At 43.3% G+C, this 14,538-nt stretch overlaps 1 protein-coding gene across 20 annotated transcripts in view; it reads left to right on the top strand.

Annotated features, from left to right (window-relative positions):
- LOC129865730 (adhesion G protein-coupled receptor L3-like) overlaps positions 1 to 14,538 on the top strand; it is a 306,636-nt gene that overhangs the window by 84,967 nt on the left and 207,131 nt on the right. For all 20 annotated transcript variants that reach the window (XM_055938713.1, XM_055938710.1, XM_055938701.1 and 17 more), the window contains one exon: positions 4,055 to 4,268. In XM_055938713.1, coding sequence (XP_055794688.1) covers positions 4,055 to 4,268 — 214 coding nt within the window. The remainder of the gene's footprint in view (positions 1 to 4,054; positions 4,269 to 14,538) is intronic.

Below are 14,538 nucleotides of genomic sequence, written 5' to 3'. Positions count from 1 at the left end.
TGATGGATGTGTGGACTTAGATAGCGATACGGGCAGGATGCTGGTGTTGGTAGCCGGGGAATCTGGTTATTGCCTACATTAGCGGCTGAGGGAATCTGTCTCCCAAATGTATTTGTATGGCTTCGTTTCCTTGTTTGTTTTAATGTGGGAGGAAGATATCACTTCGCTGACATGCTGTGTTACCTTGTCTTTAGGTTACAGAGTGAGTGTCCCTTTTTAAGATCCACAAGGGATGTTGAGGTCATTCTAATAGCCCAGTCAGTTGTCAATGGACATTCAGGGGAGTACAAAATCGGATCTATAAAAAAGTGTGTCAAAATAATTCTCAACTTCTTATTCAGACCTATTAAATACAATTAGAGAAGACTTTTAAGTGTATGCTGGTGTCTTTGAATACTTTCATGTTGAGTTAGCATAGCAAGTATAGCTTAGCATAGGCTGTAGTAAGCTTTGCTAGTTTTGACTCCCATCTTCAAGTGTAACATGGAAACACTATTAGCGTTCCCTTTCCCAATGTTGGTCTATCATACCTGTTGGTAATTGGTTCTGGACAACTTTTGAAGCTGAATATGTCATGACGTTTGATTATAGTTGTGTGTGTGTGTGTGTGTGTGTGTGTACACTGTGTATATAGAAGTGTTACCAGTGATGCACAAGTTAAAACTTGTCAAAAAAAGTCTGTCTTATGAATTGCTTTGATTTCAAACAACCCAAGGATGGCATATTCTGTTGCTTAAAATTGCACATGGATCAATTTGTTCCTCTTGCCTTGTAGAGTAACTACTGTACTTACTTGACCCAGTGAATTGAAACAGATCAATGGTACTCGGTAGAGCAAACTCATGTTTAGGCAAGCTATTCAACAAAGCATAGGATGAAACTTCAACAGAACTCCAATCTGCTTATAAATTGATGTTGTGTTGCGTTTTGATCACGATCTACTCCATAGCAAGAGAATATGAAACAGAATGCGGAATAAATATGAAATTATTGATTGATTACAAGGATTGTGGGGACAAAATGGCATTTTAATATTCCGTTTGGTACTTTGTACATACCACCCGCTTATGATAGCACCAGCATTTTGACATTCTCAGTGCATATGTTTAGGAGAAGACGTGTCTATGGTAACCATCCATGCAATGGGATGTGCCTTTGGATAGAACTATGAAAATACTGTGCCATCTTGTTTTTTGATCTACATTTGCTTATTTATTGTTTTACAAAATGCATGGTGTCATCTTTTCCACATGCAGTGCATTCTGAAATTATTCAGACCCCTTGACTTTTACCACATTTTGTTATGTTACAGCCTTATTCTAAAATGAATTAAAAACAATTCCTCAGCAATCTACACAGAATAGCCAATGTTTTTAGAAATGTAAAAGAAATGCCTTATTTACATAAGTATTCAGACCCTTTGCTATGAGACTCGAAATTTGTTTCCATTGATCGTCCTTGATGGGTCTACAACTTGATTGGAGTCCACCTGTGGTAAATTCAAATTATTGGACATGATTTGGAAAGACACACACCTGTCTATATAAGGTTCCACAGTTGACAGTGCATTTCAGAGCATAAACCAAGCCATGAGGTTGAGAGAATTGTCTGTAGAGCTCCGAGACAGGATTGTGTCGTGGCACCGATCTGGGGAAGGATAACCAAAAAATGTCTGCTGCATTGAAGAACCCCAAGAACAGAGCGGACTCCATCATTCTTAAATGGAAGAAGTTTGGAACCACCAAGACTGGTCCTAGAGTTTGCTGCCTGGCCAAACCAAGCAATTGCGGGAGAAGGGCCTTGGTCAGTAAGGTGACCAAGAACCTGATGGTCACTCTGACAGAGCTCTAGAGTTCCTCTGTGGAGATGGTTCTCCTTCTGGAAGGTTCTCCCATCTCTGCAACACTCCACCAATCAGGCCTTTATGGTAGAGTGGCCAGACGGAAGCCACTCCTCAGTAAAAGGCACATGACAGCCCGCTTGGAGTTTGCCAAATGGCACCTAAATACTCTGACCATGAGAAACAAAATTCTCTGGTCTGATGAAACAAAGATTGAACTCTTTAGCCTGAATGCCAAGCGTCACATCTGTAGGAAACCTGGCACCAACCCCACGGTGAAGAGTGGTGTTGGCAGCATCATGCTGTGGGGATGTTTCTCAGCGGTAGGGACTGGGAGACTAGTCAGGATCGAGGGGAAAAATGAACGGAGCAAAGTACAGAGAGATCCTTAATGAAAACCTTCTCCAGAGCGCTCAGGACATCAGACTGTGGTGAAGGTTCACCTTCCAACAGGACAACGACCCTAAGCACACAGCTAAGACAACACAGGAGTGGCTTCGGGACAAGTCTCTGAATGTCCTTGAGTGGCCCAGCCAGAGCGTGGACTTGACCCGATCTAACATCTCTGAAGGGACCTGAAAATAGCTGTGCAGCAACGCTCCCCATCCAACCTGACAGAGCTTGAGAGGATCTGCAGAGAAGAATGGTAGAAACTCCCCAAATACAGGTGTGCCTAGCTTGTAGTGTCATACCCAAGAAGACTCGAGGCTGTAATCCCTGCCAAAGGTGCGTCAACAAAGTACTGAGTAAAGGGTCTGAATAATTATGTAAATCTAATATTTCAGTTTTTTAGCAAATTAGCCAGACATTTCTAAAAAAATATTTTTTTGTTTTCTCATGGGGTATTGTGTGTTGATTTGAGGGGGGGGGGGACAATTATATCAATTTTAGAATGCTGTACCATAACAAAAAAAAGTCAAGGGGCCTGAATACTTTCCAAAAGCACTGTACATGGATTTTTTTTTGCTTTAAGTGTCTCTTGCTCTGCTACTTTGAAAATAGCGCCTCAAGTATTCTAGATAGATAGGCGCATGATATTGAAATTGAACAAGCTTACCTGGCAGTGGCTTATCAAAGATTTTTCTTACAGTAGATTCAGGCAACAACTCATGTATCACGTTAAACATCTTACTACACTACCTCTTCATGGCCTTGTTTTCAACACATGTAATATAAATTTCACTGGCAAATCAAATGTGTGTCCTTTCTCTTCCATGGTGCCCCGGTGGTTAATCAGCCATCAATTATTTGAAAGTAGAAGTGTAATAAGATCCAGATCACTGAGAGGGATAGAGAGAGACTTCCATTAAGTACACATACTGGCTGTCTATCCCCCTTCCAGCCGATGATAAATGCCTGCAGCACACATTGTCCAGTGTTGGCGCTGCAACACAGACACTTCTGTTAAGGGGTGTTTATGAAAATCCATAACTGTCACGGTCCCCCATGGTCACTCAGCCCAGCGTTTACGTTTCCTACTCATTTTTCATTCCCACTGTAAACACCAAACCTCTGGAGTCTCTCCACTGTTCGTCTGGCCAGAGGCAAAGCAGAAACGTCCGAACAGACAGTCAGCAGGCTCTGGTCTCTTACCGTTGGGCTGCCTGCGGTAAACAATTAGAATACTGTCGGAGGGCAAGCAGCTAGCCACTCGTTCACCCCCTTGCCACCTTCCCCTGTTAAGTGGGCGTGGCCACCCACTCAGCTCTAATTGAATAACCACACGATGATCCGGTAATTGTGTGGTACATATGGAGGTTTTAGTCAGGCCTCTTTTCTCTCTTACTCCCTCGCCCTGTCTACTTCTCTTTCCCTCCATCTCTCTCTCCTCTCTCTGTATTTGTCTTACTGGTTTGATCATGAACACAACTAACATGCTCCCCACCTACTCTTTGACGATCTTGATCGCCGTATCTCTCCGTCTCTCACACAACCTATAGCTATGTTATTGTCTCCCACCCCCAACGAGGGCCCTGTCAGCTCAGCTTCCTACCTCCCAATATCTGACCCTGTGACCTTTGCTCTAATGTCACCTTCTCTCTGTCTATCTATCAGTCTTTCTCGCTGTTTTATCTCGGTCTAATGGTTAAGACATTAGGTTGGCTATTGGGAGACTCGTGTGCCCGGTGGGAATTGAACCTGAGCCCCACATAGTAAATATACCCACTGTTACGCAGTGTTTGCTGACGTTATTTTCTCTTTATATACCCACAGCCTTCAGTCGAGCGCCCATCCCCATGGCTGTGGTGAGGAGGGAGCTGTCGTGTGAGAGCTACCCCATCGAGCTGCGCTGTCCGGGCACTGACGTCATCATGATCGAGAGTGCCAACTACGGCCGCACCGATGACAAGATCTGCGACGCAGACCCGGCACAGATGGAGAATACGCGCTGCTACCTGCCAGATGCCTACAAGATCATGTCCCAGAGGTGAGAATCTAGAACTGTACATCGATGTTTCTGCTGGTGAGAATCTATAACTGTATATCTATGTTTCTGCTGGTGAGAATCTAGAACTGCATATCTAAGTTATTGCTGCTACCATCTCAACCGCTACAAGATCATGTCTCGAATCTAGAACTGTACATCTATGTTTCTGCTGGTGAGAATCTAGAACTGTATATCTATGTTTGGTCTCTCTACATTACAACGAATAGATTGTCTATGCTTGGTAATGCTCAATGACACCGGCCCTAAATACTGCCGTTGCAAGTTTGGCTACTTTTTATTGAGTCTTTGTCTGTAGTTCATAGACCAGAGTGGAGGGGATTTCATGAATTAACTTTGTCTGTTACGGGGAAACAAGTCCTCATTGAAAATGATAAGCAATTCCCCTATGTTGATAATTGGTGTTCCATTTCTAATTCCTGAATTAGTTGGATATTGATTTGATTGAGACTCTGAGGTGATTGCCACTTATATTACAGGTGCCTCTCGCTGTTATCGATTTCCATTTTTCTCAAATGAGATGAAAGGTGCTACATACATAGTCCCGGAAGTGTATATTTGGGACAAATACACTTTTGAATCCGGTGTTTACGATACACTTGACATGTTTTATTACAAGGGGATTTCATGAGTAGGACGTGTTTGGGTATTACGTTTTGTTTAGAGATGGGAATTACGAGGATGTCTTCTGCAACGGACCACCTTTGAAGAAATCCAATATGAAACACTCTTTTGGTTTGCTGTCCGGAGGTGAATCGATCCTTGTGTTCTCAGTGGAATACGTTAAGAATTCCAACGAGTCTAGAACATTCTCAGATCGAACGCAATAAATCCCTGTCTTGGGTGTAAATTCATACCACCTATACATTTTGCCTGTGATGGAAATCAATGTTCATTTGAAATCATTTGAATACTTTAAATCTTATTTGTCTAAATAAATATGACCTCGGTGAGCTCCCCTGCCAGACATAAGCACTTTGTGTAGAGTTATGGCTACGTTGTGGGGAAATCAGGAAACGGAGGCTGATTTGTCAGTGCAGACAGAGAGTATACAGCACTCTGACAGTGATATAAGAGAATATACACATAATTTGATGATTTACATTATGTAAATGTTCACATCATACAGGCTTTGAGCATACATGCAGCTAATGGGCTCTATTTAAGAAAAGTAAGCACAGTCATTGTTATTTTTTGGAATTTGCTATGACTATCATTATACACAGTGTTGGGTTACTAAGTACTAGGAATGGTTGTCTGTAAAACCATTTTCCATAGATACACAGCATGACTTGGTTCAAGCCCTCTTTAAAATCTGCAGACATGCACCAGGATTTGTAGCTGTTGTCGCGTTCATGTTGTCGTGAATAAGTTACGAGCACTCCAACGAGATAAGGTTTATCTAAATTGCTTTTCAGTGTTGACACGTCCCCGTTTTCCAAACCCAGTGTTCCATGTGCTACCCTTTTGAGAATACTAATGACGTTCTGCACATTATCTAACTGCCTCTCCCTCCACTTTGTGTATGGCATGACAAAGGTGAGATACGCACTAGTGTGAGAAGTATGGATAAAAAGGTAGGTCTTAACACCACTGTCAGATAATTGATCCGGCCCATAGTATTTTCCTCGTTCTCCCTCCTGCACCACCCACTCAGAAGAGTAATCCCTGCCGGAATGAATCCAACTGGAGATGAGGAAGAAACGGAACAACAACAAAAAAGACCAGCGCTAGGGAACTGCACTTTTCTCTTTAGCATCACAGAGCTAGCGGGGGCAACTCACAAAAGATAAACTGCGAGTGAAAGCAAATTCAGAGATTCAGAGCGAGCTCTTATTATGTTTGGGGGCAAAGTTGGCAAGGGGATGACGGTTGTGGGTGGTAAGGGGGGCTCGGGGAGCAGGAGGGGGGGGGGGGGGTCCTGAGATATTTGTAGCATTGGCAACACGGCTAACACATTAGCATGTGAATAGGGATGCGCTAGGGGTTAGTTAGCGCGTAGGAAAGTGCGACGGTCACGCGATGCCCCCAGCTATTGCTAGGAACCCGGTAACCAAGCTCATTAGAAGACAAAAACAGGAATAGAATCAAAACAAACAACAATTCAGAAAACTGTCGCTTCAAAGACGACAGATAGTGCAGAGGTCGACACGAGATGAAAAATGGGCCCCAAAACTGCTCGCTCTGCGTTTTGTTTGGTGGATTTGTCTGATGTCGCTGACAGGATAATGTGACGAATACACACAGAAGAAGAGTGGACTGTTCAGCACGCCGATGCCGACTTTGAGCATTTGTCATTTTTCTTTGAGCTTTTTCATGATTACAATTGACTGCCTTTGATCAGATTATCTAAGTATCGCATAACAGTAAGTACATTTAGCTTAGTGTTTCGACTAAGCTTAGATGTTATAACGAATAGAAAACGGCAGTGATTGTTTACATGTCTATCTTAAGGGGTTTGAATGAAAAGTATGTCGGTTACTTTCATGTTGTTGGCTATTGGCTTCGTACAGAATGTCCTCCAAACAGAATGGGCATTGGCATTGGGACTGAGGCACACTTCCCTGATATTTGATATCCTACCCTGTAGAGACTACCCCTCCCCCTTAGTGGAATGTTCCTCCTTTGGGATTTTCTTACATTTTTTGCCAGCCCATGAGCCACCTGTCTTTCCTGCTGGCATGGTCTGGGTGGGTATCACTCTGTCAGACTAAGCTACAGGCTAACATCCATCAAGAGGAAAATGCCAAACCATGTCACCAAGCCTGCTATCAGTCAGTACACATTTGGTCAGTGCAACTTCCTTTTCCTTCCCCTCCCCCTAACTATTAAAAAAGGGCCCCATTTGATATTCAGAAGAATGGAATGACCCCCCCCCCCCCCCCCCCCCCACCACACAAAAAAAAGCAGAAATGGTTGCTTATCAGCATACAGAGGTTCCTCCAGCTAGGTGTTTGGTTCCATTAGTCTTTTAAGCGAGTTCTAATATCGCCTGCCTGAGTGATAGCGAGCCGGTGAGTGTTGTAATGCATCTCAAAATGAAGGCTGTCTTCCCAACATGCCCCCGACAGGATGAATGGCTCTGAGTCATTACTGATGCTCTCGCATGCAGCGGCCATTACGTGTCTGGAAAATCACAGCCACTCAAAGACGTGTCACCTGTGTGTGGCACCGGGTTACAACTGGAAGGTGGCTAATGATATTGTAATTCAAACATATGCCACCAGGACTCATCTGGGCGTAATTGGCGGCAATTACCATACTTTAGCCCACCTACTCTTCCCAATGAATTTTAGCTGGCAACTAACTCTGTATATTGAGTGTTTGGGAGTTATCTACATGCGGTTTATTGTTTTGGAGCCTCTTGAAATCTCTCCTCAATAAACTCTGCAGTGAAGCTAGATTATTCCTCAGAAGTGCTTCCGCCCGTCCTCTACAACAACACGGTGCTATCATATCAATCGGGCTTGATCTCGCCAACGCGCGTGCGACGCGCCGTACTTCAAAAACGAGCGCCGACGATATCGAACAACATCTTCCATCGTTTTCTCATCAGCGGCCCCAGCGCCTGTCGTCTTTTGTGTTCCCCCTCTCTTTCCCTGAGGCGTCGTGGCCTTCACGGTTAGTAATTACCGGCAATATCAAAGTCGTATATCACCCGGCATCTCTGCAGACCTCTCCGGGTACCTTAAGGGAACGCCTGATAGGAAGAGAAGAGGGTCAAAAAGGAGACTCCTCTCCCACCCCCCATTTCTATCCCCTTTTCTCTGAACTTTCCCCCCCCCCCCCCCCCATCTCTTTCTCTTTGTCTACGAGGCATTGGGTCTGCTGATTCTCTCTACACATTCAAGAGTCCGGCCTTTCATCAGCTAAGTGCACTGTTGTGTCTGCTCCCCGGTTGAGGCAAATACTGAACATTAGAAATAATTACAGTCTAAAAACATGACATTTGAAGGAAAATATGTTTTTGTAGCAAAAGTGACTCGTGTGTGCTTTGATTTTACACTAGTTCCCAGTCATTTACCAGGAGGTTGAATGTCAAGGGTATTGCATTGTATACCACTTGGGATTGAAGCTATAGATCTTCAGTCAATAGTTCATTTTCTTTTACAAGTACACCATAATATTTTTTTTGCCTTCATTCACTTTGTCATAAACAGGCTAGAATGTATGAAACAAACAAAACATACTTATTACTTAAAGTTCCTCAATGTAAAAGCAAACTATCAAAGATAAGAGAGCGAGAAAGGGGGAGAGAGAGAGCATAGGAAGTAAAAATCCTACTCCCTCACCGTTCATCTTAACATCCGGTCGAGTTTCTGTCATTCTTGGTATCCGACCTGCTTCAGGGTTTACGGATTTGATAAGATATTTATTTAAAAGAGAGAATATTAGCTGAAGGTCCCTTTTCAGTTCCAATGCCCTTCCTCATCCAAATCCCTCGGCTTAACTGTCGTATGCGTACATTTCACCGGCTGGATAGGCAGACACTCAGTGTATATTACAACACTGCAAATAGCCAACCAGGTGGCAAGTAAATGTAAAAAAATAAATAATAATCCTGATTTCATTTGTTTTGGCATTTCTGTATTTCAAGTCACATGTTGATGCACATTGTGCGTTGGTTCCTTGGTGATTTTTGCGTTGTTTCAGCCAATGCTTATAATGGAATACATGGCATGTGACCTGTACAATTTACTCTTAATACATGTCTGAGGGGTATTCATAGTCTATGTGGTTACCATCAGTGGTGGAATCCATTAAATGCTAGTCATATTTTGAGGAGAGGAAGAACACACCACTTAAGCACAAACCAAGCGGAATGTCCTTACACGGAGTGTTTAGAGTCCCTAGTTGCCCCCCAACAACGAGCTAGAGAGTTCAGCCAGGCACAAATGATTCTACATCCAACTGCCTTGTATCCCGTTACGTATTCATCCTCCCGCGTATTACCACTTCTCATCTTTTTCTCATAAAAGTTTGTCCGTTTTGAGTTTTGGTGATTTGGAATAGATGAGGAAGCATAGTGAAACAGGAGTTTGCCGAGCTGAAGCGGGATCCTGTCTCGTCTAAGATCAATTGGCTCTCTCTGAGGGAAAGTCTCACCTTGCGTTTTGCAGCGCCCTAACTCATGTTTTTAAAGGGAGGTGTCCCAGTTCATGCGTTGCAATGCACTGTTTGGTTGGTAGTAGATAATTGGTATGTTTGCATTTTAAATACATGATGACCCATGGATATAACCGTATATGTGATTTGGGTTGATACACAGTATGTGGTTTGGCTTGGTGTTGAACTTCCCATATAAATGAAATCTTGAGAGTCAATTATTCGGCTAAGATGTGTTAATGCATGAAGTTAATCTCTGAATTAAAAACTATCTTACATGTGGTTCTCGCACACACCCGCAGGGTTATTTTCAGAAAGAAATCACCAACCTCCAGTTTGCGGAGTTTGTATTTTGTCCATGTTGTCTATTGAGGACATTGTGTGCTGTATGAGGTCTGTATAAGACCAACAGCAATATTTGTATTACGTTTATAAGGCAGAGCAGTTTGCCTCTGCCGACTCTGTCCTTACTCATACATGTCTTGCAGGTCATGCAGTGTCGACAAACTATTAATCAAGCTATTCCCCTCGGAACCATGGTTGTGTTGGTCACCTGTCAATTATAGATTCCATCAACCACCGCATGAGATGATGGCGTGTGGTGAATACCAAAACAAATGTGACATAATGAAATTGAGCCAAGGGAGGTTTTCTGTGACTACAACCAGTAATAAGTAAAAGGGTCATATCCCCTTCGGAATACAAAGAGCATGCAAGCAATAAAATTCATTCCAAAGTCTGATTACTTAAGGAATATAAGCCCAATTTCCATCTGTGCATGTTTGCCTTCCCAGTTCATCTAACTCTCTTTTTGATGTGGTGCCTTCTCACAGAAAAAAGGAAAATAATATTTTTTTCCCTTTTTCTTCCCCTATGGATGAAGTCACCCGACATTCATTATCCCCTCTCGTTTTTCGTCCCCACCTGCCTCCATTCTCTCCATCCGGCTTGATAAGAACCTGCTGCATTTCCATTTGGCCAATTGGGTACAGTAAATTCAGCCTGGCAGTCTAACCTTCCAGCCTACGGGCAAGACCAGGTCATAGACCAAACGAGACTTAATGGTGATTAAGAAAATAAGGGCCTAAGCTGGCAGTGGAAAATGTTTTTTGGAGGTTTTTCTATGCAAAGCAGATTGCTAACTCTCAAAGGATAGAGGGAGAAAAAGAAAGAGGATTGAATCCAGCAGCCGTGCGGTTTGAGAATCCCTGTGTCGGATGCCATTTGCAGTTGTCTTCCGGATGCCCTCTGGGTTTCCTTATGCCCCCACAAGTTGAAGTAAAAAAAAAAAAATGAATTTGAGAGGTATTAACTTTTCAACTGTTACCTGTTCTCCTCAGGAAACCCCAGCATAGCTCAGGCCTTACGTGATAGAATGTCAGATGAATAGCCTTGCACGGTGCTGTCACTGGCTAAACATGTGTCGTAATGGAATGAAAGTAAATGATCGGGAGGAGGAGGGCTCAGTCCATTTGTCAGCTGTGGGATTGGGTTTCACTTGGATGCCCCAGAACAGTAAAGAAAGAGCTAATTCAGATTGGGGGTAGGTGGTCAAATGACACACTGGAAGCAGACTCCGCTACCACCTGATGTTTTCCTCCTTCGCTCAGAAATCCCTCTGTTGTTTTTCCCTTCCGTCTTCCCTCTTGTTCTCTTCTTCTCTTAATTGGCAGGCAGGAGTAGACACCTATTTGATGTCTACTACAGCTCGCCGCTTCCAACTCAAAGCTAAAGTGCCGAAGGGGGCAATTTCTCTGTCGTCTTATGTAGGAGTGGGCGGCCGTCTTCGCTTGACCTTTGGGTAACATTACGTTGATCCATCCTTGCCTCGGAGATAAAACATCATCATGCTTTTCTGATTGATGTCTTGTCTCTGCATCATTACCAGTCCTTTTACATTCTCTGTTACTCCCTTGCCTGCACCCTGCCCCCAAAAATAACTTTCCCCTGATGTAAATTCCTGCACTAATCACTTGCGCTGAGGGCTATTTAATTGAAATTGATGAGCGAGCGGTAGAATGGTAGAATTCACCTGAAAAACTATGCCCCTATGAATCAGGCTCCAGGTGTCAGACCAGGCTCCACGTTTCATTACACCACAACCGGGTGATTTTTAAACCAGTCTAAATTAGCTGGGTAATGAAAGCCTCTCCTTGTTTGTACCATATTTTACCACTCCTTACACATAATCTATAGAGAACTAGGTAGACATGTGGGAGGGAGGTTAGAGGGGCTGAACTAGTTCATTTTCTTGGGAATTACCTCACCCGTAACGGAGCGCACTTAGCCGTACTTTAGTCCTGAAAAGAAAACAGCCGTTGTCGGAGAAAGAAAAGGAGGACATCTCAAGTTTCTGGAGTGTCCATTAGTTCCGAATAAACAAGACATCATTTTCATCTGTGAGGAAGTCAATATTTTTGCTCAAATGAGCTTTGAAAATGGTGTCGTTTCTGATTATTTAGCTTGTCTACTCCTCTCTCACTGCTAGCCCAACTGCTGCAGTGATATTGAATCATTCATGAGAACGGGAGCTCATCTTGGAGTTTGTTTTTCAGAATTTTAGTCAGATTTCTCTCTGTTGTGCCTCTGCTAGCCCTTCTAGTTGTCGAGGCGATGGTGCTCTTTCTGCTTTTCTCCCAGTGTCTTTACAGCTGTGGATTTACTGCATTTGTCACGGAGCGCAGCAAGTATGTGGGTTGTTTGAATATGTCAGCTGGCTTGGCCAGGCGGCACTGTGTACTCAGACGATTTGGAGAGAGTGTGGGCTAATCTTGTAGAGGCCGAGGCCCACGAGGCGCCCTGGTCCTCAAGCGGTGACTCAAGTTGTTCGTCTGGGATGGCGTCTAGTCGTTGCTCAATTCTGACATTATAAGTCTCCCACTCCATACTATGGATATTCTCTCTCTCTCGCTCTCTTACTCTCTCAATCTCACACACACACCCCTCCCTCCGCGGGCCGAAACTGGACATGAATGGGTGGCCGCGGGCCAACTCCTATGGGTACGACACTCAGGGGAAGGAGAATAGTTGCCGCTGGCGTTGCCACCTGCTTCCACAGTCGAGGCGTGGATGCCCCTTCTCTCCCTGTTTTCCTTTCTCAGGCAAAAAGCGAGTCCCTGGGGACCCGTTTCTACCAGGCATCCCTCGCTCACCTCTAGTCCCCTCACCTGCTCCGTCTGTTTCGTTTGGGTAGCCCGTCCTGTCATCCATGCACAATTGTCTCGGATTTCAAGAACAGGGTTTTTCCCCAAGTAACGCTTTCAAGACAAGTTTGTATAGGGGCCCTCTGGTGGCTTTTACAGTATGGGAATCATTTAAAAGTCTCTGAGGCTGTCTAACTCGTTTCAAATGGGTTTGATTATTATTACATGGGGTGACGTTTCAGTTGTTTTGGCAACTGTCACAACTTCTGCGCTGATGGTTTCTGCTCCTCAATCTATAGGCTTAATATGGAATTCTATGGAAGGGGATGAATGGGATGTCAACTATTAATCTTTAATCTGGAAAACTGATGACACAATCCTTATGATCAATGTTTCATAGCACAGTTGCATAATTCACTTTGATCGAGCGCAGATGTGGCGTTGAATATTCTATCAGTTCGTACCCCACAACCCTAAACGTATAGAAAGCTGTTCTAAAATATGTTCAGAATGATGATAATACTGTATCATGTGTATCATGTCTTGGCTGATTTTATTTTGGTTGTCCCATAATGTCAAGCAAAGGGGCACTGAGTTTGAAGGTAGGCCTTGAAATACATCAACAGGTACATCTCCAATTGACTCAAATGATCATAAGCTTCTAAAGCCATGACATAATTTTCTGGAATTTTCCAAGCTGTTCAAAGGCACAGTCAACTTAGTGTATGTAAACTTCTGACCCACTGGAATTGTGATACAGGTAATTATAAGTGAAATAATCTGTCTGTAAACAATTGTTGGAAAAATTACTTGTCATGCACAAAGTAGATGTCCTAACCGACTTGCCAAAACTATAGTTTGTTAACAAGATATTTGTGGATTGGTTGAAAAACGAGTTTGTAGTGTATGTAAACTTCCGACTTCAACTGTGTGTGTGTGTGTGTGTGTGTATATATTTCTTGTTTAATACATTTTATTCATTGAGTGCATTTTTTGCAACTATGGAACAGAAAGCATATGTTTGGAAGATGGCAAAATCCTATTTTTTATAACAACAAAATTATAATACCACAACCACCAAAATGCACAGTCAAGACGCACGGTTAAATGACATCAATAGCCTAAACATCATTAAAAGCGCCAAGTGGCCTTGATAAATAGTGAAACTCATCACAAAAGCACTAATGGCATTAAAATGAATGTGTCCATATGACAGCAGCCAAAAACAGTCAGTTATTGTCAGCTCGTGCTTGTGTGCATCAGTTGAATTTCAATAAGCTGTTATCCCCTTGTCTTAACAGTTGACACAGTTTTTGTAACTTTCAGATGCTTGACACACTTTGACACACAGTGCCTTCGGAAAGTTTACAGCCCCCTTAGCTTTTTCCACATTTTGTTAGGTTACAGATCTATTCTAAAATAGTTTTTTTCTTTCTCCTAATCGACCTACACACACTACCACATAATGACAAAGCAAAAACTTTTTTTTAGAAATGTTTTCTAATTTATAATTTTTTAAAAAAGTATTCAGACCCTCTAATCAGTACTTGTTGAAGCACCTTTGGCAGCAATTTAAGCCTAGAGTCTTCTTGGGTATGACGATTCAAGCTTGGCACACCTGTATTTGGGGAGTTTCTACCATTCATCTCTGCAGATCCTCTCAAACTCGTTTAGGTTGGATGGGGAGCGTCGCTGCACAGTTATTTTCAGGTCTCTCAAGAGATGTTCGATCGGATTCAAGGCCGAGCTCTGGCTGGGCCACTCAAGGACATTCAGAGACTTGCCCCGAAGCCACTCTTGCATTGTCTTGGCTGTGTGCTTAGGGTTGTTGTCCTGTTGGAAGGTGAACCTTCACCCCAGTGTGAAGTCCTGAGCGCTCTGGAGCAGGTTTTCATCAAGGATCTTTCTGTACTTTGCTCCGTTCATCTTTCCCTCGATCCTGTCCCTGCCACTGAAAGACATCCCCACAGCATGATGCTGCCACCCATGCTTCACCATAGGAA

Source organism: Salvelinus fontinalis, chromosome 11 (assembly GCF_029448725.1).
Source record: "Salvelinus fontinalis isolate EN_2023a chromosome 11, ASM2944872v1, whole genome shotgun sequence".
NCBI classification, from domain to species: Eukaryota; Metazoa; Chordata; class Actinopteri; order Salmoniformes; family Salmonidae; genus Salvelinus; species Salvelinus fontinalis.
The sequence above is the reverse complement of the archived record's forward strand: the minus strand, read 5'-3'. Positions and strand labels throughout refer to the sequence as shown.